This window comes from Rattus rattus, chromosome 2 (assembly GCF_011064425.1).
Source record: "Rattus rattus isolate New Zealand chromosome 2, Rrattus_CSIRO_v1, whole genome shotgun sequence".
Taxonomy (NCBI): Eukaryota; Metazoa; Chordata; class Mammalia; order Rodentia; family Muridae; genus Rattus; species Rattus rattus.
This window is the reverse complement of record NC_046155.1, coordinates 95,394,629-95,417,889: the sequence shown is the minus strand read 5'-3', so window position 1 is coordinate 95,417,889 and position 23,261 is coordinate 95,394,629. Positions and strand designations below refer to the sequence as shown.

The 23,261-nt window shown below is 41.3% G+C and overlaps 1 protein-coding gene across 1 annotated transcript in view; it reads right to left on the bottom strand.

Moving 5' to 3' along the window:
• Positions 1 to 23,261, bottom strand: part of Nars2 (asparaginyl-tRNA synthetase 2, mitochondrial) — a 102,761-nt gene that overhangs the window by 24,878 nt on the left and 54,622 nt on the right. The window contains exons 7-10 of the mRNA XM_032892956.1: positions 13,912 to 14,044; positions 6,676 to 6,774; positions 6,533 to 6,570; positions 2,921 to 2,987 (exon numbers count right to left, since the gene is read on the bottom strand). Coding sequence (XP_032748847.1) covers positions 2,921 to 2,987; positions 6,533 to 6,570; positions 6,676 to 6,774; positions 13,912 to 14,044 — 337 coding nt within the window. The remainder of the gene's footprint in view (positions 1 to 2,920; positions 2,988 to 6,532; positions 6,571 to 6,675; positions 6,775 to 13,911; positions 14,045 to 23,261) is intronic.

Genomic DNA, 23,261 nt, shown 5'->3' with positions numbered 1-23,261 from the left:
GGAGGCCAGCCTGGTCTTCCAGGGAGGCCAGGGCAACAGAGAGAAGCCCTGTGGGGATGGGATGAGGAGACAGCATTCCTAGACTCCAGCCACGGAAGTAGTTATGCTAACTGAAGACTGGTACCTCCCCCAACTCTCCTAAAGTCAGTCCTCCAGTCTTAGCCCAGCTCTGTAGCAAATTATCTGCTACAGCCACACCATGCTCCCACCAGTGGGTCACACAGATCTCTCACTTCCAACTCATTATTTTATCCCAGCCTACAAACCTAGTAGGCACTCCCTAGGAACCCACAGGTCATTCCAGCCAGGAAAGCAGGCAGGCTAACTGCGTATGTCCACCTCTCTGTTCCTTCAAATCAATCCCCCAGTCTCAGCTTGTAACAGACTACTTGCTGTGGCCTCTCATTACTCTCTCTACCTCCACTCCTAAGCAGATCCTGGTGGAACACCCTGCTTTCCTCTCTCCTGTGGGCCCCTTAGCCCCAACCCCAGATCATCCCCATTCCTGTGTCAGCTCTTAATACCTAGGAACACACTTTACCCAGAACCTTCAGTGGCCACACTCACCAGGATCTCTGAAGAACAAAGCATCCACCCAACAAAGACAAGACCAGATATCATCAGCAAGAATTACAATTTTCCCAAACCCAGATGGCTACATGCCAATGTAAAAACACATCAATAACAGCCAGAACAACATGTCTCCACTAGAGCCCACGGCAGGCCCTGAGAATTTTAGCATAGCTGAACCATACAACAAAGACCTTATGAGAAAGATAGATGTTTTTAAAGAAAAAAGGAAAAAATCCCTTAAAGAAATCTATGAACATACTAGCAAGTGGCAGAAGAAAATGAATAAAACAGTTCAAGACTGAAAGTGGAAATAAACCCCAAATTAAGGGAAATCTGGAAATGAAAATTTTAGGAATGCACCAGAACACTCACAGGTAAGCCTCACCTACAGAACACAGGAGATGGAGGTGAGAGTCTCAGGCACTGAAGACATGGATATGAAACTGCCAACTAATGGGGGAAGGGCAGAGCACCCACTGGCTATCTCTTATCATCAAATGAAGCTTCTAGTACTGAGTTTAGGTTACATCTAATTGAGCTGTTGGCCAAAGGGGTCTCATGGGAATCTCCAAGTAACCCAGATTAGTGCCTAGACTATCAGTTGCTCTCCCCAAACTGATGGAAGGCCCAAATGCTGAAGACAACAGCCACTGAATGTGGAGAAGTCGGGCTGCTGTATCTAAAGGACTGGCTCTCACCCCTAATTTCTGTCATCTTTGGTTCAGAAAGGTATTCTGCAAGCTACACAAACAAACCAACAAACGCAACCATAAATCCTTGGATTGACAATGGTGTCCTGCCTGCAAGACATGCTAATCCAAGGTGTCACAATATTGTGGAGTAACCAACCGATTTCTGATTTGACTGAAGGCCTACTCCATGAGCTGGAGCCTATTCCGGACACTGTTTGGTGCCCAAAACCCTGAGACTAAATAGCCCAGGGTTCTAAGGTAAAATAAGACTGGTCTTAAAAAGACAGCTAGGAATAGAATGACTCCTAATGACATTCTGTGCTCATAGGTCAGTGCCCTGCTCAGATATCATCAGAGAAGCTTCCTCCTGCAGCAGACGGGAACAAATACAGGGACCTACAGCCAGACATCACACAGAAGCCTTGGAACACGCAGCCCTAAATGGGATGTCTCCATCAAATCCCTGCCCTCAGGGCTCAGGGAACCTTGCAGAAGAGGAGGTGGAACGAGTGAAAGAACCAGAAAGGATGGAGGACTCCAAGAGAACAACCTGATGAAAGCTCATATGAACCTAGAGACTGAAGCGGCACGTACGAGGTCTGCACTAGGCCGCAGCACATGAGTATGGCTTCTAGCTCAGTGTTTGTATAGGAGTCGGAGAGTGTGAATGAGGGGGTCTCTGTTTCTTGTGCCTTGTCTTGGACTCCTTTCCTTTTGTTTGTTTGTTTTGTCGTTTTTGTTTTATCTTATTATTATTTCTTAGAAACCCATTGTTTTATAATGAGAGCCAGAAGGGCATGGATCCAGATGGAAGGGGAGGGGGAAGAACTGGAAGGAGTAGAGGAAGGGGAAACCATAACCAAAATATTATATAAAAAAACAGTTTCAGTACGAGGCACAGAGAAAAAGAAAACATTACTATAGTAGTCGGTATTTGGTGGAACCAAACTGCAGTTCCTAGCTGAGAATGTATTCACAGTCCATGGAGAAAAAGAGGTCTGGACCTCCTGCCATCTGGTCACACAGCGTGCACTCGCACACACCACTGACAGCTGCTCCCATGCACCTGACTCACTGGGTTCTGTTGCGTCAGAGTCTGATCTGTTGCAGTGATAATCAGTTCCTCATAACAGGCTTTCGTTAGTTACTAGGTTTGTGTGCCTCAGTTTTATATGTTGCCCAAATACATTTAATCCTGTAACTTCTTTGTCTGCCAGTTTTCAACATTATTTAGAACATACATGTCAAAACACTGAACTACTTGATTTCTATAGAAATAATCTATTATTATCATTTCTCCTTTTGAATTGGTATATACTTCTTTAAAGCCTTTAATTATTTCTATTCCACATGATAAAATTCTCTTCTAAAATCATTTTTATTGCCAAGCATGGTGGTGTACACCTTTAAGCCTAGCACTTGAGAGGTAGGAGAAGGTGGATGTCTGTGAGTTCCAGACACCTCAGTTTGCATAGTGAGTTCCTGGTCAGTCAGGGCTCCATAGTGAGACATCTCAAAGTTATTCTCAACTATGTTCAACAAAACTCACTACGTCTATGCACAGTTCCACAAATACTTATGTCACTAATAAAACACACACACACACACACACACACACACACACACACACACACACACACACACACACACACTACCTTGGGTGTAAAGGTGAAGTTCTGGGATGCTTGCTTTAAGATCTCAATTGCTTCTGCATAAGAGATGCTGGGAGAAAACAACACAAAAGTGGAGAAAGGTTAGCACAGCAGAACTATTTTATACTAGGCCAGTTTAAACAAGAAAAAGAGAAAATAAACACCAATTCCAATATAACCCGTGAAGCCGTACGTGAGCACCAGGTGGTGGGGTTCAGGCTGGCCTAGCCTTATGGAAATGAGCTCCTCTGAAGAGAAGTGGCTGTTCAACAGACCCTCTCCTGACAAGCATGCAGTGACAAAGTCACATCGGAAATCAGAGCTGCTTCTCAGAGTCCATGCTGTGCCCGTATGAGGCTCAGAGAGCACAAGTTCTTTCTAAAAGGTATCAATCATTCACGCATGGAGCAAACATGTATGCCACAGCTGCTAGATGGCAAGCCTTATTCTAGGTACTGGAAAATGATATAAACAAAACGAAGCTTCTAAGATGTGTGTGTGTGGAGGTGTGGGGCAAATTAAACGAATAATAACACTGACAGATAACTATTACAAAGAAAACTACAGTAGGGCTGGTGTCTTGGTTCCATTTTAGAGGAGATGTTTAGAAAAGGCACTCTGAATTGGTGACATCTGAAGAGAAACCTGCATCAGAAAATGGAAAAAAAAAAAAAAGGAACTGTATAAATAACTGGGAGGAATATACTAGACGAAAAGAATACCAAGTCCAAGGCCTTCTGTGAGGAACAGTTTGTCCTACCGAAGGAACAAAAAGGTCAGTGTGACTGGAGCACACTGAGCAAGGGGAAACATCCCAGGAAATCGGAGGAGAACGGCAGTCAGATCCTGAGCACTTCTTCAGGCTTTGGTAAAGCCTTCCTAACATATTCTAAACATTCTAGGACTGACTGTTGAGGAAAACTAGCATTGGTTTTCTCACTAAGAAGTTTCACTTGCCTAGCATGAAAAAGCTCCATTGCATGAGGTGCACACCTAAAAGCTGAGGTAGGAAGACTGCTTAAGCCCAGGAGATCAAGGCTAGTAGGAGCAACAAAGGGAGAAGATGGTTAGCGAGAAAAGGGAGGGAGGGAGGGAGGGAGGGAGGGAAATAAAAGCACATATGTTTCCTGCCTTGTCCACAGCCACTGAATCCATTCCTCCTCAGGTTTTCATTTTACTTTATGTTGTATTTATGACCTCCGTGTGTGTGTGTGTGTGTGTGTGTGTGTGTGTGTGTGTGTGTGTGTGTGTGTGTGTGTATGCATACCTCATGTGTGCTGGTGCCCATAGAGGCCACAAGAAGGCATTGGAGCCTCTGGAACTGGAGTTATAGATGGTTGTGAACCACTGTGTGAATGCTGAAAAATGAACCTGGGTCCTTTTGTAAGAACAGCAAGTACTCTGAATTTGAGAAATTTTCCCAGCCCCTCCTCTTAATGATATGCCCACTGTTACTACTATCTGTGTACTCTTTTAGGAGATTACGAATAAACATGTGAATATAACACCTATTTTAGCAAATGTCAGAGCATATATCATAAACACTTTTACTCAAGATTGTATGTTACTAATCATTGTGCTGTGATGAAAACTTTTATTAGACAAGGTCTCATGTGGCCCTGGCTAGCTGAAGGGAACCCAGAATTCATGATTCTCCTGCCTCTACTTCCTAAGCACCAGGATTACAAGCAAATGCCACCACACACAGTTTCATGTGATGCTGAGGACTGAACACAATGACGCTCTTTACGCTTATGAGAGAAGCTCTCTACCAACTGAGCTACACCCACTGCCAAAACCTGTTTTGAAACAGGGTTTCTCTGTGTGGCCCTAGCTGTCTTAGAACTCTGTAGACCAAGCTGGTCTTGAACTGCTTCTGCCTCCCATGGCAGGAACTTCATTTTTTGAATTAAGATATAACATTCTAAGTATATTTGTGTGTGTGTGTGTGTGTGTGTGTGTGTGTGTATTTACTTTAACTAATTATCCATTAATGGTATTTCAGATGTTTCCAATCTTTTGCTACTATAAGTCATAACTAAACACCTCTCTAATGCATATGAAAAAATAGGATGATTGGATCAAAATGTAATTTTTATGTATTCTGAAGTATATCAAATTTAATGGCCTCCCTTCCACAAGGTCAGAAAACTGTACATGTACCAGAAGCATATCAACATGTTTGTAGCAAAGAAACACCAGTTTCCTTGCAAGTTATAAGAAAAGATACTGCAACAGTATTCTGGATGATTTAAAACAAAAAAATCTACAAAGCTTTCTGAAGGACCCTGAACTCAACCTACCCAGAAAACTTATGCTCTGAATTTCATACCTATGCAAATGAACTAGAAAATGTTTTTACAGTACAAATAAAGCCAGCTCCCAAAGCCATGTTTTGAGTGACAGACTTTGTTCTAGAGTGAACATTTTATTCAAATTACACGCTGCATGTCTAAGGAAGCAGTGGTGCTGGCTGGCTGTGGGAGGATAATTTAAGAGCTGAGCACTGTGCAGAAGGGAGTCTGAAGCTTAGGGAGAATATGAGCAACTTGCCAGAGACTGCGCAAGTAAAGTAAGAGGCAGTCTGCTGACTCAGTCCCTGCTTTCAAGGGCTAAGATAGTGTCTCACATTTATATTTTCATGTGCTATGCCAGAGTAAGTCATAGGCACCGTGTTCTTCTGACTCCACTGCTTAGTAATACTAATTGCTTTGACTGAAAACATGGCTAACTTTTATAATGTGATAAGTACATTCAAAGCTTAAGTATCTGTACATGAAATACTTTGTCAGTAGTTCTTTCCTTGGACATTCCACTGTTCTCATCTACCAGTTCGTATGATCTACCAATTACACTGAGAAACGTTAAGAAGCGGTAGTTTTTATACAGTTGTTATGCTTCATTATGAAGAAATAATGATTCGAAACGTTTCTTCTGGGGATAATGATTTCGTCCATTTCCTCTCACCCCCACTCCCTCCAATTAAAGCATGGCTCTCAAGTTCAGATTACAGCTCTGACACTGGATATCCTTAATGGGCTTCTCAAAGTCTCGCTACTAAGTATGTTTCTTGATATGCATAAAGGATACTTCTTTGCCTTTCCAGAAACTGTTTCCAAAGTGCGCGAGGAAAAAAAAGGGAAAGCATTGTGATTTATTTAGTTTACTTTGAGGATCTAATTATGGTATTTGACACACTCACTATGGTAGTTGGTATGAGACATTATAAGTACTCTAGAGGTGAAATGGTAGATGGCTATGGCTTATATCCAAGTAGGATACCATTGTATAGAGGGCCTTAATCATGCAGACTTTAGTATATCTAGGGTTCTAGGAACCAATCTCCAGGGATGCCAAGGGATTACTATATAAGGTATGAATTTTAGTAATACAAACCAATTTCTATATTCTTTTATCTTGCTATGATCCATCTATTTAATGACACATGGGTTATCAACTATGAGCTAAGTATAAAAGCAATAAAAATAATTAGAATATGGGTCTTGCCTCAATCTGGTATAAGGAACACAGAGATATATTAACAAAAATTATAACTCAGTGTGATACAATGGTCAAGTATGAGCAAAATCCAGAAAAGTAGTAATATCTACTTACATTAGGAAGTTGTTTTTCAGCATATGTTCTAGTCTGTCCTTGGTAAGAAAAAAGAGAACAGAGTTTAAATGTAATTATATTTACTATATATAATTAATATTCTTAAAGAGTTATGCATTTGGCTGTATCCATAGGCTTATTACCTTCTGGCCAGAAGCTATGAACTGGTGACACAGTTCAACATCTTCAGGACAGTGTGAGAGAACCATCTCGGTGGTGGCCTTGAAGAGTCCTTCCATGACCTATGAGGAATGCGACACAAGTGTCTGAGCAGCAGTTTATACGAAAACCCCCAGGGCTTCAGGGCTTAAAGGACTTTCCTCTAGCTTCCCAGCAACTAAAAATCCATTACGCTTGTCAATCCCTGAACATATTACAGTGACTCAGATCAATATTGGTATTGAAATGAGTTGTCAAATGAACAACTTCCATTGACTAATGTCTCTTTACTTATTAATGAACTCACTTGCAGAATTAAGACAATCATAGCACCTCATTCACAGGACTATTGTGAGAATTATATTAAATAATCCTATAAATTACCTTAGCTCTTGGTTCAAAGAAATATACATGACATTAGATTTTGTGAGGAGAGAACTTTTTGTGAAATCGTTGGGTCAGTCAATGGTAAATGAAAGGAAACTTGAAAATTTGAGAAGCAACAACATACATCTGGACAATAATTGTATATATCGTTATTTGTTAATATAAAATATAAATTAGAATTTATATTAAAATATAAATTCTATCAAGCATATCCCTGTAAGACTCATGGGTGACATGTTTCCTTAGAAGAAAGCAGTAATTAGAATGCAAAATATTTCTGAAGTATTTAATTTAATTACTTGTATCTTTTGAGATAGGGTCTCATCAGCCCTGGCTGGTCTGGAACTCACTATATAGGTCAGGCTGCTCTCAAACTCAGAGGACTGGGATTATCAATGTTGCCACCACACCCAGCTAAGAGTTTGAGTTTCTAAGTTACCAATAGCATGAACAGTAATGACAACTAATGTGGGGCATAGAAAACCAAGAGGAACCCAAAAATGAAATAAGAATAAAGAAAAGTTGTATGGCATAGGTGGGAGAGTGTTGGTTTAGCTCCCTAACTTGCATAAACTGGACAGTGTGGCAGTGGCAGTTACAAGCACACCTATAACCCTAGCACTGGAGAGGTGAATTACTCCAGGATATATAAGATCCTGTTTCAAAAAAACCAAAATTCTAAAATGTTTACATTCTAAAAGAAAAAGAAAAGTAGACCAATCCAGTGGAGGGGGAGTAGAGTCAGGGGACTTGAAAAAAGAGGAACAGTCATTGGAGGTCAAAGTCCCTCCATGTCCAGGTGCAGCCTCTATCCCCTTCCAACAGGGCAGTGAGAGACAAAGCCAAGTACCTGAGTATGTCCCTCAATTACAGAGCAAAGCCCACCATATGAGAAGGGAGAGGAGCAGCCGGACTGCATGGTCCTTCTGCTCGGTGGAAGAACAAGCCTTTGACCATCTGGGTTGCTCTACTGCTGTCTTATTAGTAAAAAATTTAATTTGAAGATGGAAATTCCTGCCCTCCATCCCAAACTCTGACTTTCAGACTAAGTTCTATAAATACATCTAATAAAACCAGGAACTACAATGAAGGGTGAGTATTAAGATATTTAGAAAAGTTACTAAAATAGTCTTTAATAATTAATTACTTATAATTCAGGAAAAAATTTTTATAACACTCATAGTCAAAACTTAAATGCACTGGAAGAAAAGGAAAAGCAGGAGGTTATTTTCTTCTGTCTTCAGAAAAAAGATTTATATATTTTGAGTCATTCAACAATATATGCTGAGTACCACTAGTAGAGTTAAGTAGCAAATCTGCCAACAGAACTTAAATATTCTCTTTTAATACTGAGTATTATTATTACAGTTAACTGCATGGCTGTGTCAGCACATATGTACCACGCGCAGTACATGGCAGAGGTCAGAGAACGACTTTCACAAGCTGGTTCTCTTTTTCCTCCGAGGCTTCCTGGGCTTGAACTCCATCAGGACTACACGACCAAGAGCTTTATCCATTCTGAGCCATCATGCTGCTGTTCAGACATCATTCTTACCCAATCTCAGTGCTTAGCTGTCATGGCTTCATGAATCAGCACCAAGACGCGCAAAATCAGTCAGAGGTCTTCTTGTGCAATTATGAGGGAAACTGCCCAAACGGGCGTTCTTTTTACTTTTCTTTTTATTATGAGACAGGGCCTTAAAGGTTTAATTTTTACATTAATTCTTGTTTTCTCTTTTTGAATCAGCCTCACTTCATACCTTAGAAAAGCCTGGATCTTTTAATCCTTCTGCCTCTGCCTCTCAAGTCAAGGACTATAGATTTGTGTTACCATAACCAAATCTAAACTGGCAAATTAATGTTCGGCATAGCAAAAAGCCTTTCTCTGAATGGTACTGCTAAGAGAGTGAAGAGACAAACTGCCAACACTGGGAGAAATACTTGCAAATTATGCACCTGAAAAAGGATGTACATCTGAAAACGAAGAAATCTCAGTGCTCAACAACACAGGGACAGGTGTGGAGGTGCACAGCTTCCAGCACTTGGGCTGGAGGGCAGAATGCCTGAGTTCAAGGCCATCCAGGGCTACACAGTGACCCGTCTCACAAACCAAAACAATCAAAGCTCAACAACAAGAAAACAAACAACTTGACCCAAGACAAGAAACTGATGGCTACTAGGCAGATGAAAAGATGCCTAGCACAGAAAGCCTTAAGACACATTGGAGAAATACAAAATAAAACCACAGCACGATGCTGGTGCCAAGCTAACAGAATAGCACACAGTCATTCATTGGTGAGTGTCTGTCTGTCTGTCTCTTCCACAGACTCACGGATACAAGCACATCTTTAAATAAGAACTAGTGCCGAGAAGACAAACTGGTCTTCGCATATTACTTGCAGGAATGCAACAGAGTCCTATCACCTTCTAAACCAGACAGACTCCTGAAAACAGCAACAGCAACAACAACAACAGCAACAGCAACAACAACAACAGCAACAGCACTGAACATACCTCGCCCAAGAGAGATGAAAACTATGTTCTCCTAGAACCTGCACTAGAAGGTTCATAGAAACTGTTCTCATTGATTCCCAAGACTGAACTAACTCAAATGTTCTTCAGTACCAATGGTAAGTGATTGTGGTGCACCTGTGTGAGGGAAGTACCCGACATCAGGAGAAGCTGATATGTCACACTGACGGGCAGAAGACAGTCGGATATGCACACTAATGTTCACATGACAGTCTGCAAAAGGACAAATTACTCAACAGAGACGGGGAAGAACAGCAGTTGACAGTGGGAGGAGTTAGAACGCAATGCAGCAACAAGCCACAGCTGTTTTGTAAGAGCAAAATTTTGACTATATTTTGACTGTAGTCATAGTAACAGAGGTGGATATATGCCTTAAAACTTACAGTTTACATGAACGTGGTACTAATACAACAGCTATAAATCAAAACTGTCGTAGGAAGCCACTGTGTGTTTCTCAGTGTCAGAAGAGGTGCCTCCTCACCCAAAGCCACTGGCTACACAATGGCTCATCTCTCTGGGGTCATCTGAATTTGTTTATCACTCCCAGACTTATTTAAAAAAAAATATATATATATATGAAATGATACCAGCAGGAGTATCTTAGGGTGGTGACATTCTGGATAACATGACTGCCGTTATGTTCACATTATTCTTGGATATTTATCATTAGTGCTTAAAAATCCATCAGCTAAATATCTATAAAGAACATAAACAACAGAGAATTAATGAATTAGGGAAAACAGAGAATGGAATAATGATATAGTTCAAATATGTTTTAAATTTTGTTTCATTTTTTTAAAATATTTATTTATTTTATGTTTGTGAGTGCACTGTAGCTGTCTTCAGACACACCAGAAGAGGGCATCAGATCTCATTACAGATGGTCGTGAGCCACCATGTGGTTGCTGGGAATTGAACTCAGGACCTCTGGAAGAGCAGTCGGTGCTCTTAACCGCTGAGCCATCTCTCCAGCCCTACATTTTTTAAAGATTTATTTTTTTATTGTATATGTATCAGTGTCTGCTTGCAAGTGACTGTGGAAACCAGAAGAAGGCATCAGATCCCCTGGAACTATAGTTAAAGATGGTTGTCACATGGGTGTCACATGGGTACCACACTGGTGCTGGGAATCAAACCCAGGTCCTCTACAAGAGCAACCATTGTTCTTAACCACAGAACCATCTCCAACCTAATATTACATTTTATTGATCCTCCAACCCCAGTACTATATTTTATTAATTTTGTGATGCTATAGTACTACTGTGAAGGTCAGTGGGAATCAGTCCTCTTCCGCCCTATGTGTCCCAGGCATCAAACTTAAGCCATTAGGCTTGACAGCAACCACCTTTACCCACTGTATGAAAAACAGAACTGCATTCTGTTTACATAAATGTAAAGATACCACAGTGGTATTTACTTATCCGTTTCTCAATGTTCTTATGAAAAAAAAAAACTTGAGGAAATGAAAGTATTTTGCAATCTTGTCATGTGCCTAACAATTTACATATTATCTTCATAACCTTTCCTTTTGCTGTATATGCTGAGACAGGAGGACCAAGAGTGCTTCCTTTCCTTACAGCGCTCTCATATCTAAGTGAAGAAAAAAAAACCCTGGGTAGTGGGCTCAGGTGAAGCTGTTGAAGGAATTCATGCTGTCCTTTAAGGCTCAGCGTTTAACTCCATATGGCCAGCAACAGGGTTATCCCAGAGGCATCACGAGCATTTTGAACTAGATAAATCCTCAGGGGAAGAGAATTCATCCTGTGAGTGATAAGACCTTGGAAACCATCTCTGTCTTTAGCCATTACATACTAGCAATAATGACTTTGCCATCACTGCCTGCTCCTTGAAGGGATAAGCAGGAATGCCCCACGAGTGATACTGACCTACACGGAAGGCATAGCGATGAAGGTTGAATAAGCTATCTGGCAATGTTGGTTGCCAATGGACTCTTCAGGAACTGCCCATTCAAAGGCACTGCCTTTCTCAAGGTTATGTTTCTTTAAGGGTAGCTAACCATGTTAAATAACTGGTTGACAGGGAAAAGCACAAAATCCCATCCTCCTGTACTCCTAAGGGAAAGTTATTTCCAGCTCTGGACTTCCTCATAGAAAAGGTAGCCATCTCTCTTGATGTACCGAAGTCCAACTTTTCCCTCTACTCAATGCTTTGATCCTTTCCTTACAGGCAGTGTTCTCAAGAGCATTCCTGGAGATTCCTCAGAAAATTGTTAATAGATCTACCTGAAGACCCGGCTATACCACTCTTGGGCATATACCCAAAAGATGCCCCACCATGCTACAGGAGCACATGTTCCACTATGTTCATAGTGGCCTTATCTGTGATAGCCAGAAGCTGGAAACAACCCAGATGTCCCATGACAGAAGAATGGATACAGAAAACGTGATTCATTTACACAGTGGAATATTACTCAGCTATTAAGAACAAGGACATCATGAGTTTTGCAGGCAAATGGATGGAACTAGAAAATATCATCCTGAGTGAGGTAACTCAGACCCACAAGGACATGCATGGTATGTACTCACTAATAAGTGAATATTATTCCCCCCCCCAAAAAAAGGTACAGAATACCCAGGATACAGTCCACAGAACTCAAGAAAGTTAACAAGGTGAAGGGTCCAAGTGAGGACACCTCAGTTCCACTTGGGAGGGAGAAGAAATCAATCACAGTGGGCAGAGGGAGGGAGAGAGGCAGGTAGGAGGGGGCATCGAGGGGAAAGGGGGAATATGATCAGGTACTGGGGAGGGGGAGAAAAGGAGTGAAGTCCCGAGGGCCAGCAGAAAGAATGGAAACAGGCAACCCCACGAGGTAGGAGGTGTGGAGGGGTACAGAGTGTATCAGAGACCTGGGAGGTGAGAGACTCTCAGGACCCAAAGGGAGGGACCTTAGATGAAATGCCCAATAGTGGGGAGAGGGAACTTGTAGAGTTCACCTCCATAGAAAGACAGGGCATCAAGTAGAGGGATGGGGCTGCCATCCTACAGTCAAAAACTCTACCCAGAATTGTTCCTGTCTAAAAGAACTGCAGGGACAAAAATAGAGCCCGAGGAAAGGAGGTCCAGTGACTGGCCCAAAGTGGGATCCAGTTCAAGGAGAGGATCCAAGGCCTGACACTATCACTGAGGCTACTGTATGCTCACGAAAAGGGGCTATCATGACTGCCCTCCAATATAACCAGCAAACAGCTGAAAAAGAGTCAGATGCAGACACTTGCACCCAATCAACGAACCCCTATAGTTAAATTAGGGAAAGGCTGGAAGAAGCTGAGGAGGAGGGAGACCCCCATAGGAAGACCAGCAGCCTCGACTAACCTGGACCCCTGAGATCTCTCAGACACTGAGCCACCAACCAGGCACCACACACCAGATGATGTGAGGCCCCCAACACATAAACGGCAGAGAACTGCGGGGTCTGGCCTCAGTGAGAGAAGATGCACCTAGTCCTGGAGAGACTTGAGCCCCCAGGGAGGGGGAAGGTCTAGTGGGGTGGGGGAGCAGTGGGAACATCCTCTAGGAGACAGGGAAGGAGGAATAGGATGAGGAGCTGTCAGAGGGTGGACCAGGAGGGGCTTCCTCAGGTAAAACACTCATACATATAAAATAAGATAAAGTAAAATAATCTTAATCAAAAGCCTGGGACGGAGAAATGGCTCAACTGATATCTACTGAAGATCCAAGTTCAGGTCCCAGAATCCATGTGGGTGCATTACAATTGCCTGTAACTCAAGCTCCAAGGGGGTCCAAGACCTCTGGCCTATTGGGTATTTATTCTCATTGTCTCTCAAAGTTTTTGTCTGTCTGTCTGTCTGTCTCTCTCCTTAAAAAAAAGAAAAGCACTCTGATGGCAATAAATCTGTCATAGAACTTAAAAGAACAGGGCCATAAAGTCGTGGCTCTCCCCTACCTCAGTGACTATGGTTTAAAATGGTCATTTATTGGGTGAATAGGAGTTTATGACACACAATGTGTAGAAAGTAAACGAACGGTTTATTATTTTTAAATTACGCTAACTTAAATTGAACATTATAAATCCAAACTAAGAGACCAAATATTACTGCTAGAGAGAATTTAGAGTAGTAACAATGAACTATTTCTGAGTAATTAGTAAGTATCAGTCAGACACCTGCAAACACCCCGCTGCCCTATCTCAACTGCTCTGGGAAGTAGGACTTAAGGTGTATTACTGAAATGGATTCCTCTTTTCTCCACCCCATGACTCTCTATAATGCAGAAGCACTACAATGTCAGCGATACCTGAAGATGACACACTGTATGCCTACCTGCATGAGATCCTGAAGGCTTTCAACAAAAGAAACCTCGGCTTCGACCATATAGAATTCAGCCAGGTGTCTCCGGCTCTGCGAATTCTCAGCTCGGAACGTTGGGCCGAAGGTAAACACTTGGGTAAAAGCTCTGCAAGTCAAGATTAAGAACACAAACATAGAATATGTGATTCATTTAAGGATTTAAAACACCCTCGGCTCTTAAGAAAAAAAAAAATTGCATCTATGCTGAGCCCACAAACCCACACATACTAGCTGCTCTATTTCTCTAATGGGGGATAATAATAGTTTCATTAAAAATGTTACATTTATAGAAACCATTTTATCCCAAAGGAATCTGCAACTGCTTTATAAACCCTATGGTTTTCTAAATATAGAAATCTAACCACTCCTGGGTGCACTCTACTGCAGCTGCCTTAAGCAGCAGGCAACTACATTTCAAAGCAATCAAGAACAGAGTAAAGGAAAAACAGCACAACCCAAGAAACAGAACTGAGTTAACAACAATGAAAACTAGAATTTCATGTGTATAAGGTTTGCTCAACTTATTTTTAAAGACACAGAGGAGGATGTCATTACCATGTAACACCCTCAGTAGATACATGTAATTAAAGGAAATCTCAGCACCAGGCCTGCCATGTCTATGAGCTGCTGATCAAGGAGGCCTAAGGGGCCCCAAAACAGTGCTCTTGGTTGTCCACCATAAGTAGTCTATAAGACCCTACTGGCAAAGGCATAGCACACCTCAGTTTTGGACACAGAAATCAAGCTGGAACTGACTTGAAAACTTCCTGTTAATTTTTATAGTACTAGATGGTGCTATGCAAGCCACTTTGGGAAAAAGGACATTAATGGTCTTACCCAGCACAGGATGTGATAGACCATGGCACAACAGTGGTATGAAGGTTATGGGGGGGGGGGAACCTTAAGGGGAACCTACTATTATTGTTTTGCTAAATAAACATGCTATTAAATTACTTCCTAAGTATTTACATTTATAGCCATTGATTAGTGTGGTATTCTCGATCTTGTCCAAAGAAGCCTTTTCCTCCTCTAGGCTGTAAATACACACTTATAACTAGTCAAAGTACTCACTATAAGTAACCGTTGAGTGCTTATTCTGAAATGGGATATCCATATCAACTCCAATCACAAGGCTCAGGGAATATCAAAGGTGTGGCAGAAAGAATTTAAGAGCCAGATGACAGAGAGGATGCTGTAGAATGTTGTCTTCTGGACATGACGTGACCACTGCACTCATGAACTCACTGGAGCTCTGGTCAAGACCAGCAAGCAACACTAACTGAACTCACTGGGTTATGCGCGCGCGCGCGCGCGCGCGCACACACACACACACACACACACACACACACACACACACACACACACAGAGGAGAGGCAGAGACGTACAGAGACGGAGAGACATGAAGCAGGAGGGTATGTGGGGGTTTTCCTTAAAAGGCTGAGGTGAGAGTTGGATATGTGCGAGATAGACCGTACGCAGTAAACTGTATATGAGTCTGTTAATACATAAAAGATAAAACAGTAACACTTTACCTACTTAAGGCCTACTTAAATTCTTTACAACCACTTGTATCTTTCAAGTGACATAAAATTTAGGGTTAGGGAAAATTTTTGAAGATCTACCTCTCAATTTCAAAAAAGAACCCAACTCATCTATTTAAATGGAGTAGTGCCCTAGTGTTTAATCCCTCCTAGACGTAGATGCTGCAGCTTCTTCTTTAATGTGCATAGTTTCCCTCAGACTCAAGCAAGGCAACAACTGACAAGCATAAAAATTAAAAATGAGCATTTCTTGAGAATTTAATTTTAAATTTTGTTTTTATAACAACAAAAGGTTTAAGACTCACTTTTCTGTGGTCTTGAACTTACTTTGTAATGATCAGTACACAAAGTTTAAAAAGTATTTGAATTTAAAAATATATGCCAATTTTTTCCCCAAAAGATACTTGGGGGAAGTTAAAAAGTGAAATAATTATAATAGAAACCTACAGGTCCCACCCCCACCACCACCCCCCCCCGAGAGGCCTTTTCAGTTGGTTAGAAGCACAGGAATTTATGTCTTGATTCTGCAGTTCCCCTCCTGAGACCAAAATCTGTAAATCTGTGAGAACATTAACATTTAATGGGCAAGTAAACAATAAAAAAGTAAACATACTTCTATAGTTATACCTCTCCCATGATTAAGATCCAGACCCATCTACCAGAATGTTCCTAAAAAGACTAAGTCTACCATGTGCAAGATGAACAATCCTTGTTTTTAAAACAGTTTCCCTAGCCCTGCTCATCTACTAGTCACTCAGGCAGACGTCACTCCTCCCAGCCCTTCATGCCAACAGCTCCACTATCATTTTGATTACAAATTTTTCTGGTTTACACTTTCAAAAAACACTCTCAAGTCTAGTGACCTCTATCTCCCCAGTAACTGTTACTGTAAGCCTTTCTTTTCCTTGGAAATACTAAGCCTTCTTCTGTTTTGTTGCTATTGTTTGAGACAGGTCCCATTATGCAGCCCAAATCAGCACTGAATGCTCAAAATTCTACACACAGCCTCCTAAGAGCTGAGATCAAGCATGCCCGACAGATACTTTTTTTTTTGACTCATGTTTGCTTCCTGTCTTCCTCTGATTCCAAACTACTATGAGTTTTCAAAGTCAAATCTTACTACACAGTAAATTTAAAAATCTTTAATGACTCTCTTATCAAGAGGAGAAACTCAAACTCCTCTTCTTTCCCATGTAGCCTTTTTTCTTCAGCTCTCTGAAGACATTCTTCTTACCTAGCATGTCTCTAAGCCTTACGACTCTGCACAGAATATCCTCTAGGCCACCCTTGCTCTTCTCTTTCTAAATACAAATTCCCATCAAACCTTCAAAATTTGCCCTAAACATCTTGCATTTTGAAATGTTATCACCCCTCCCTCAACTTATTTCCCTCATATATATTATTACAACACTTTCTCTATATATTATTATATAAAGTGTCTCACTTTGATATGTAATTACGTTTTTAAATACCTCCCTCTCCCACAGTGAACTATGAAATTTTCCAGAACAGGAATCATGTTTTATTCATGCCTGCCTCTCCAGTGCCTCGTTAAAGCAGGTGCTCATGCAGATGAATGAGCACTGATGATGATGCAGGCTGCCTCTGCATCAGCCGGGAAGGCTCACGTCCTTATCAGTAACATGACAAAGAGCAAAACACTCAGAGACTTTTTCAGGCTGCTACTTAGTACCTAAAATGGATACTAAAATAGGTATCTAAAATGGGTCAAATAATTCTGGTCTGTTCCAAGCACCAATCCAAACAGGTACAAGCTGTTTCCACTTTAGGGCTATGCTCTCTGAGATTGGCTGCCAATAGTATCCACATTAAAATGGTAATTCTGGTGTTGTCTCCCAAGGATACATTGTATGAACAAAAATGTTAACATTCAAGTGTAGCTTTTGAAATTTTCCTTAAATACACAGGCAATGAAGCTGAAACTTACTTTGGAAGCTCTGGAATATAAGAAAAGGTTTGTTACTCAAAAGATATTTGCTATTGGAGTTAAAGAATTGATATTAAAGAATTCTGGTTAAAAAAACATCAAATCATAAGGGTAATAGCTTTTAACTGGCAATTCTATGTAGAGTGTATGGAATGGGTAGCAATTGTATTTATTTATTTCGGGCAAATATCCTAAGCTGGCCTCAAATTTCTTATGTAGTGGTATTTTGCAATAATTTTGTTTATGGATCTAAAGAATTCATTTTAATATAATCAATTTTTCCCTCCTTTTTTCTGTCTTCCACATAAAGCCATTTGCAGCAAGGCTTAAAAATTGCTTCTTAGCCTTTTGGTTATATCAAGTGTAGCAAAGCTTAAACCAACCAACATTTAAAATGAAAACCAAAGAACAAGGACAATTTCTAAAATAAGACACAAAACCAGGTGAAAGGCCAGCATTGCTGTGAGAGGACGCCAGAAGAAAACACTCAGCTCTAAAAACCCTTTCTGTGCCAAATTCCGGGGAGATGAGAGCTATATAAGGAAAGTCCTGAGCTTAGAGTAGATGTTTAAGATAACAAAAGAACATCCAATACCCATCAATCAAGACTGCTACAAAGACAGCTTTTGGGGGTGGGGGTGGGGGTGGGGAGTGAAATCACAGAGGCAGCTCTACAGAAGACACTTTCTCTTTCCTGTGGAGTCTTCTCAAGTCCTCAAGTTGCTAAATAGAGTAACTTAAAATGGTCACTGAATATATGACCATTTATTCTTTCTGAAGAACTAGGCTTCATAGTTAGAATGAATACAGGGTATTTTTGTTCTTTAGCTGGAGAATTGAATTTATATGAGACCAAACAGCATTTTTTCTAATCCCCCCAACCTCCATGTTACCCTCCACTGTCCACTTGGTACAAGTCCACTGACAGGAAGTGAAACACAGGCAGCTTTCCAGTGGCCCCTGAAACAGGCACTGCTAAATGTTTCCTCCACCATTCAGAGAACCACTGTTAGACTGTCAACCAAAAGTTATCAAAAGAGATGGAGAAGGACACTTCATACTCAAAAGAAAAATCCTCCATGAGGAAATCACAATTCTGAATATCTATGCCCCAAATGCAAGGGCACCCACCTTTGTAAAAGAAAGCTCAAAACACACACTGAATCTCACGCATGAATAGTGAGAAATCTGAACAGTCCACTCTTGCCAATAGACAAGTCACTGAGACAGAAACTAAACAGAGATGCAGGGAAAATAACAGAAGTCATGAACCAAACGGATTTAACAGATATCTACGGAACATTTCACCCCAAAACAAGGGACTATACCTTCTTCTCGGTACCTCATGGAACCTTCACCAAAACTGACCATATAATTGGTCACAAAACAAGTTTCAACAGATACAAGAAGATTGAAATAATCCCATGCATCAGATCACCACGGACTGAGGCTGGACTTCAATAGCAGCAAAAACAACAGAAAGCCACATACTCATGGGAACTGCACAACTCTCTGCTCCGTGATAAATTGATCAGGGAAGAAGAAGGAAAGAAAGAAAGAAAGAAAGAAAGAAAGGAAGGAAGGAAGGAAGGAAGGAAGGAAGGAAAGAAAGAAAGAAAGAAAGAAAGAAAGAAAGAAAGAAAGAAAGAAAGGCCTCCTAGAATTTAATAAAAATGAAGACACAGCACACCTAAATTTATGGGACACAGTGAAAGCAGTGCTCAGAGGAAAAGTCACATGAACATCTCATTAGATGCTGAAAAAGCCTTAAGTCTTGGAGAGATCAGGAATTCATGGTGTATACCTAAGCATTATAAAAGCAATATATAGCAAACAAACAGCTAACATCAAATTAAATGGAGAGAAACTAGAAGCAATCCCACTAAAATCAGGGACAAAACAAAGCTGCCCACCCTCTCCCTATCTATTCAATATAGTACTTGAAGTTCTAGCTAGAGCAATTAGACAATTAATGGAGATCATGGGGATACAAATTGGAAAGGAAGAAGTATCACTATTTGTGGATGATATGACAGTATACATAAGCGACCCCCCAAATTTCACCAGAGAACTCCTACACAGCTGATAAACAACTTCAGAAAAGTGGAGGGATCTAAAATTAACTCAAACAAATCAGTAGCCTTCCTTTATACAAATGATAAATAAGTTGAGAAAGAAAATAGGGAAACAACACCCTTCAAAATAGACATAGATAATATAAAGGTGTAACTCTTACCAAGTGAAAGATCTGTATGACAAGACTTCAAATCCCAGAAGAAAGAATTTTTAGAAGATATCAGAAAATGGAAAGATCTCCCATGTTCATGAATAGGTAGGGAATATGGCCATCTTACCAAAAGCAATCTATAGATTTGAAGAAATCCCTATCAAAATTCCAGCACAATTCTTCAGACATGGAAAGCACAATTCTCAACTTCACATGGAAAAACAAAAAAACACAGGATAGTGAACACATTTCTCAACAATAAAAGAACTTCTGGGGGGAATCATCAACCCTGATCTCAAGCTGTATTACAGAGCAATAGTGGTAAAAAATCGTATGGTATTGGTACAGAGACAGTTGAAAGAATAAAGATTTTAAACTATCCCCCACTGACCCTGCTGTGAGGACAAGTGCACCTCACAGCAAAGAATAACATAACATATTTTGGGGATGTAGCCTGGCTATAGCCACCACAAACCATCTGGCCTCGATAAGGCCTGACTCAACAGTCCTGAGAAAAACGAGAATTAGGGTCAGCTTGCCCCAGAAGGAGGGTGGCCTAGAGTTGAACTGAGCCCAAGTTACAAACCAATGAAATTGCTTTGTGTGACTGTTGCCAACTGCCTATGTAATTTTCCCTATAAATCCCTTCCCCTAATTGGGCTCGGGGTCGACTCCTCTGTCTCCTGTGTGAGATACGTGTCGTCGCCAGAGCTCTGGTTCCTCAAATACACCTCTTGTTTGTTACATCAAGACTGGTTTCTCGTGAGTTCTTGGGGGTTGTGTTGTCTCGAGATTTGAGTGGGGGTCTTCCCCACCCCAGTGGTCTTTCACAGTCAGGTTGATAAATAGCATCAAAGACCCAGAAATAAACTAACACACCTATGGAAACTTGATCTTCAGTAAAGAAGCCAAAAACATACAATGGACAAAAGCATCTTCAATAAAGTGGTGCTGGTCTAACTGGTGGTCAGCATGTAGAAGAATGAAAATAGATCCACATTTATTACCTTGTACAAAGTTCAAGTCCACTTGGATCAAGGACCTCAACATAAAACCAGATACAGTGAATCAAATAGAAGAGAAAGTAGGAAAGAGCTTCAAACTCATTGGAATAGGGGGAAATTTCCTGAGGAGAACACCAATGGCTCAGGCTCTAAGATCAACAACTGATAAACAGGACCTCAAGAAACTAAAAAGCTTCTATAAGGCAAAGGACACTTCTGTCAATAGGACAAATTGTTAATTACATCTTGGCTAATATCTAAAATACATAAAGAACACAAGAAGTTAACCTCCAAAAAACCAAATAACCCAATTAAAAAATGGGGTTCAGAGGTAATTCTCAACAGAGGAATCTTGAAGGGCCAAGAAGCACTGAAAAGAAATGTTCAATATCCTTAGTCATCAGGGAAATGCAAATCAAAATGACCCTGAGAGTCCACTTACACCAATCAGAATGGCTAAGATCAAAAACTCAGGCAACAGCAGATGCTGGCAATGATGAGGAGAAAGGAACATTCCTCCATTGTTGGTGGGATTGACAACTGGTACAACCAGTCTGGAAATAAGTCTGGCAGTACCTCAGAAAATTGGAAATAGTTCTACCTGAAAACCCAGTAATACCACTCTTGGGCGCAGACCCAAAAGATGTTCCACCATGCCACAGGGCACATGCTCCACAGTGTTCATAGCAGCCTTATTTGTAATAGCCAGAACCTGGAAACAACCCAGATGTCCCTTCACAGAGGAATGGATACAGAAAATGTGGTTCATTTACACAATGGAGCACTGCTCAGCTAATAAAAACAAGGACATCATGAATATTGCAGGCAAATGGATGGAACTATAAAGTATCATCCTGAGTGAGGTGACCCAGACTCAAAAGGACATGCATATGTACTCACTGATAAGTAGATATTGGCCAAAAAGTACAGAATACCTAGGATATAACCCACAGACCATGAGAATTTTAACAAGAAGGAAGGCCCAAGTGAGGATGCCTTAATTCCACTTAGAAGGGGGAACAAAACAATCATGGGAAGCCGAGGGAGGGAGGGATCTTGGTGGGAGACAGAAAGCAGACGGGATAAGGGGAACAGGATCAGGTATGGGGGTGGGGAAGGACAGAAGAGAGGCCCAGAGGGCCAGCAGAATGAATGGACATATGCAGCTTCTGGGGGGCGGGAGGTCCCAGAAACCTGAAATGTGAGAGACTCCCAGGTCTCAATGTGGGTGACCTTAGGCAAATTGTCCAACAATGGGGAGAAGGGCCCACCTCCAGTAGACAGACGGGGCCCAAGAGGAGGGATGGGGATACCAACCCACAGTCAAAACTTCTGACTTGGAATTGTCCCTGTCTAAAAGAACTGCAGGGACAAAAATGGAGAAGAGACTAAAGGAAAGGCGGTCCAGTGATCGGCCCAACTTGGGATCTATCCCATGGGCAGGTACCAAGGCCTGACATTATTACTGATGCTATGATGTGCTCACAGACAGGAAAGAGCCTAGCATGGCTGTCCTCGACAGGCCCTACCAGCAGCTGACTGAGAAAGACATATATTCTTACACCCAACCATTGAACTGAAGTTGGGGACCCCTAGAGTTGAATTAGGGGAAGGAAATGAAATACATAAGGACTTAAATTCAGTTTTTAACACTAAAAAAAAAAAATGTCTATTTTTCTGTCTTATGGCCAATACATAATCAATACCATAATGTATTTGCAATTCAATACTGATCCATGCCCAAGAGCAGGTTCCAGACACTTTCAGTTTTCTCCTTTTTTTGAAAAAGCTGAAGGGGAGGGTGACCCCCACAGAAAGACCAACAGTTTCAACTAACCCAGTTCCCCAGGAGCTCCCAGAGACCAAGCCACCACCAGGCAGCATATATGGGCTGGTCCAAGGCCCCTGGCACATATACAGCAGAAGACTGCCTGGTTTGGCCTCAGTGAGAGAAGATGTGCCTAACTCTGCAGAGACTTAAGGCCCCAAGGAAGGGGGACGCAGGGAGTAGGGGGACACCCTCTCAGAGGCAAGGGGGAGGGGGAATGGGATGAAGAACTATAGAGGGGAACAGGTGGAGGCAATGGCTAGAATGTAATTAAATAAAACAATTAAAAAACAAACAAACCAGACATTGCTAAGTGTTCCCTCCACTATTCAGAGAGCAACTGTTAACTGTACCACTCAGAAACCACCTGATTTCACCTGTCTGCTTACAAGCTGGGTGGGAAAAGTGCCGGCCGGCTGCCTGTGCCTGCCAGAAAACCCAGCAACTGTGGAAGTTAAGACAAGAAGTACAAAACCAAGGTCTGCCTGAGCTACAGAGCAAGTTAAACCAGAGCAAGTAAGCCAGAACAATTTACTGAACCTAAAACAAAAAGGTAAAACAGAAAATACACGAAGACCTGAGTTCGATTTTTAGCACTGAAAAATGATATAGTCCTGTCTTATGGCCAATGCATTATCAATACTGTAATGTATTTGCCATTCAGTAATGATCCACACTCAAAAGCATATTGTAAACACTTTCAGTTTTAATATCTTTTTTTAAATCTTGTACTTGTAGAAGGTATAAAGTGTAGTCTTGTCATGTCAACAGGCC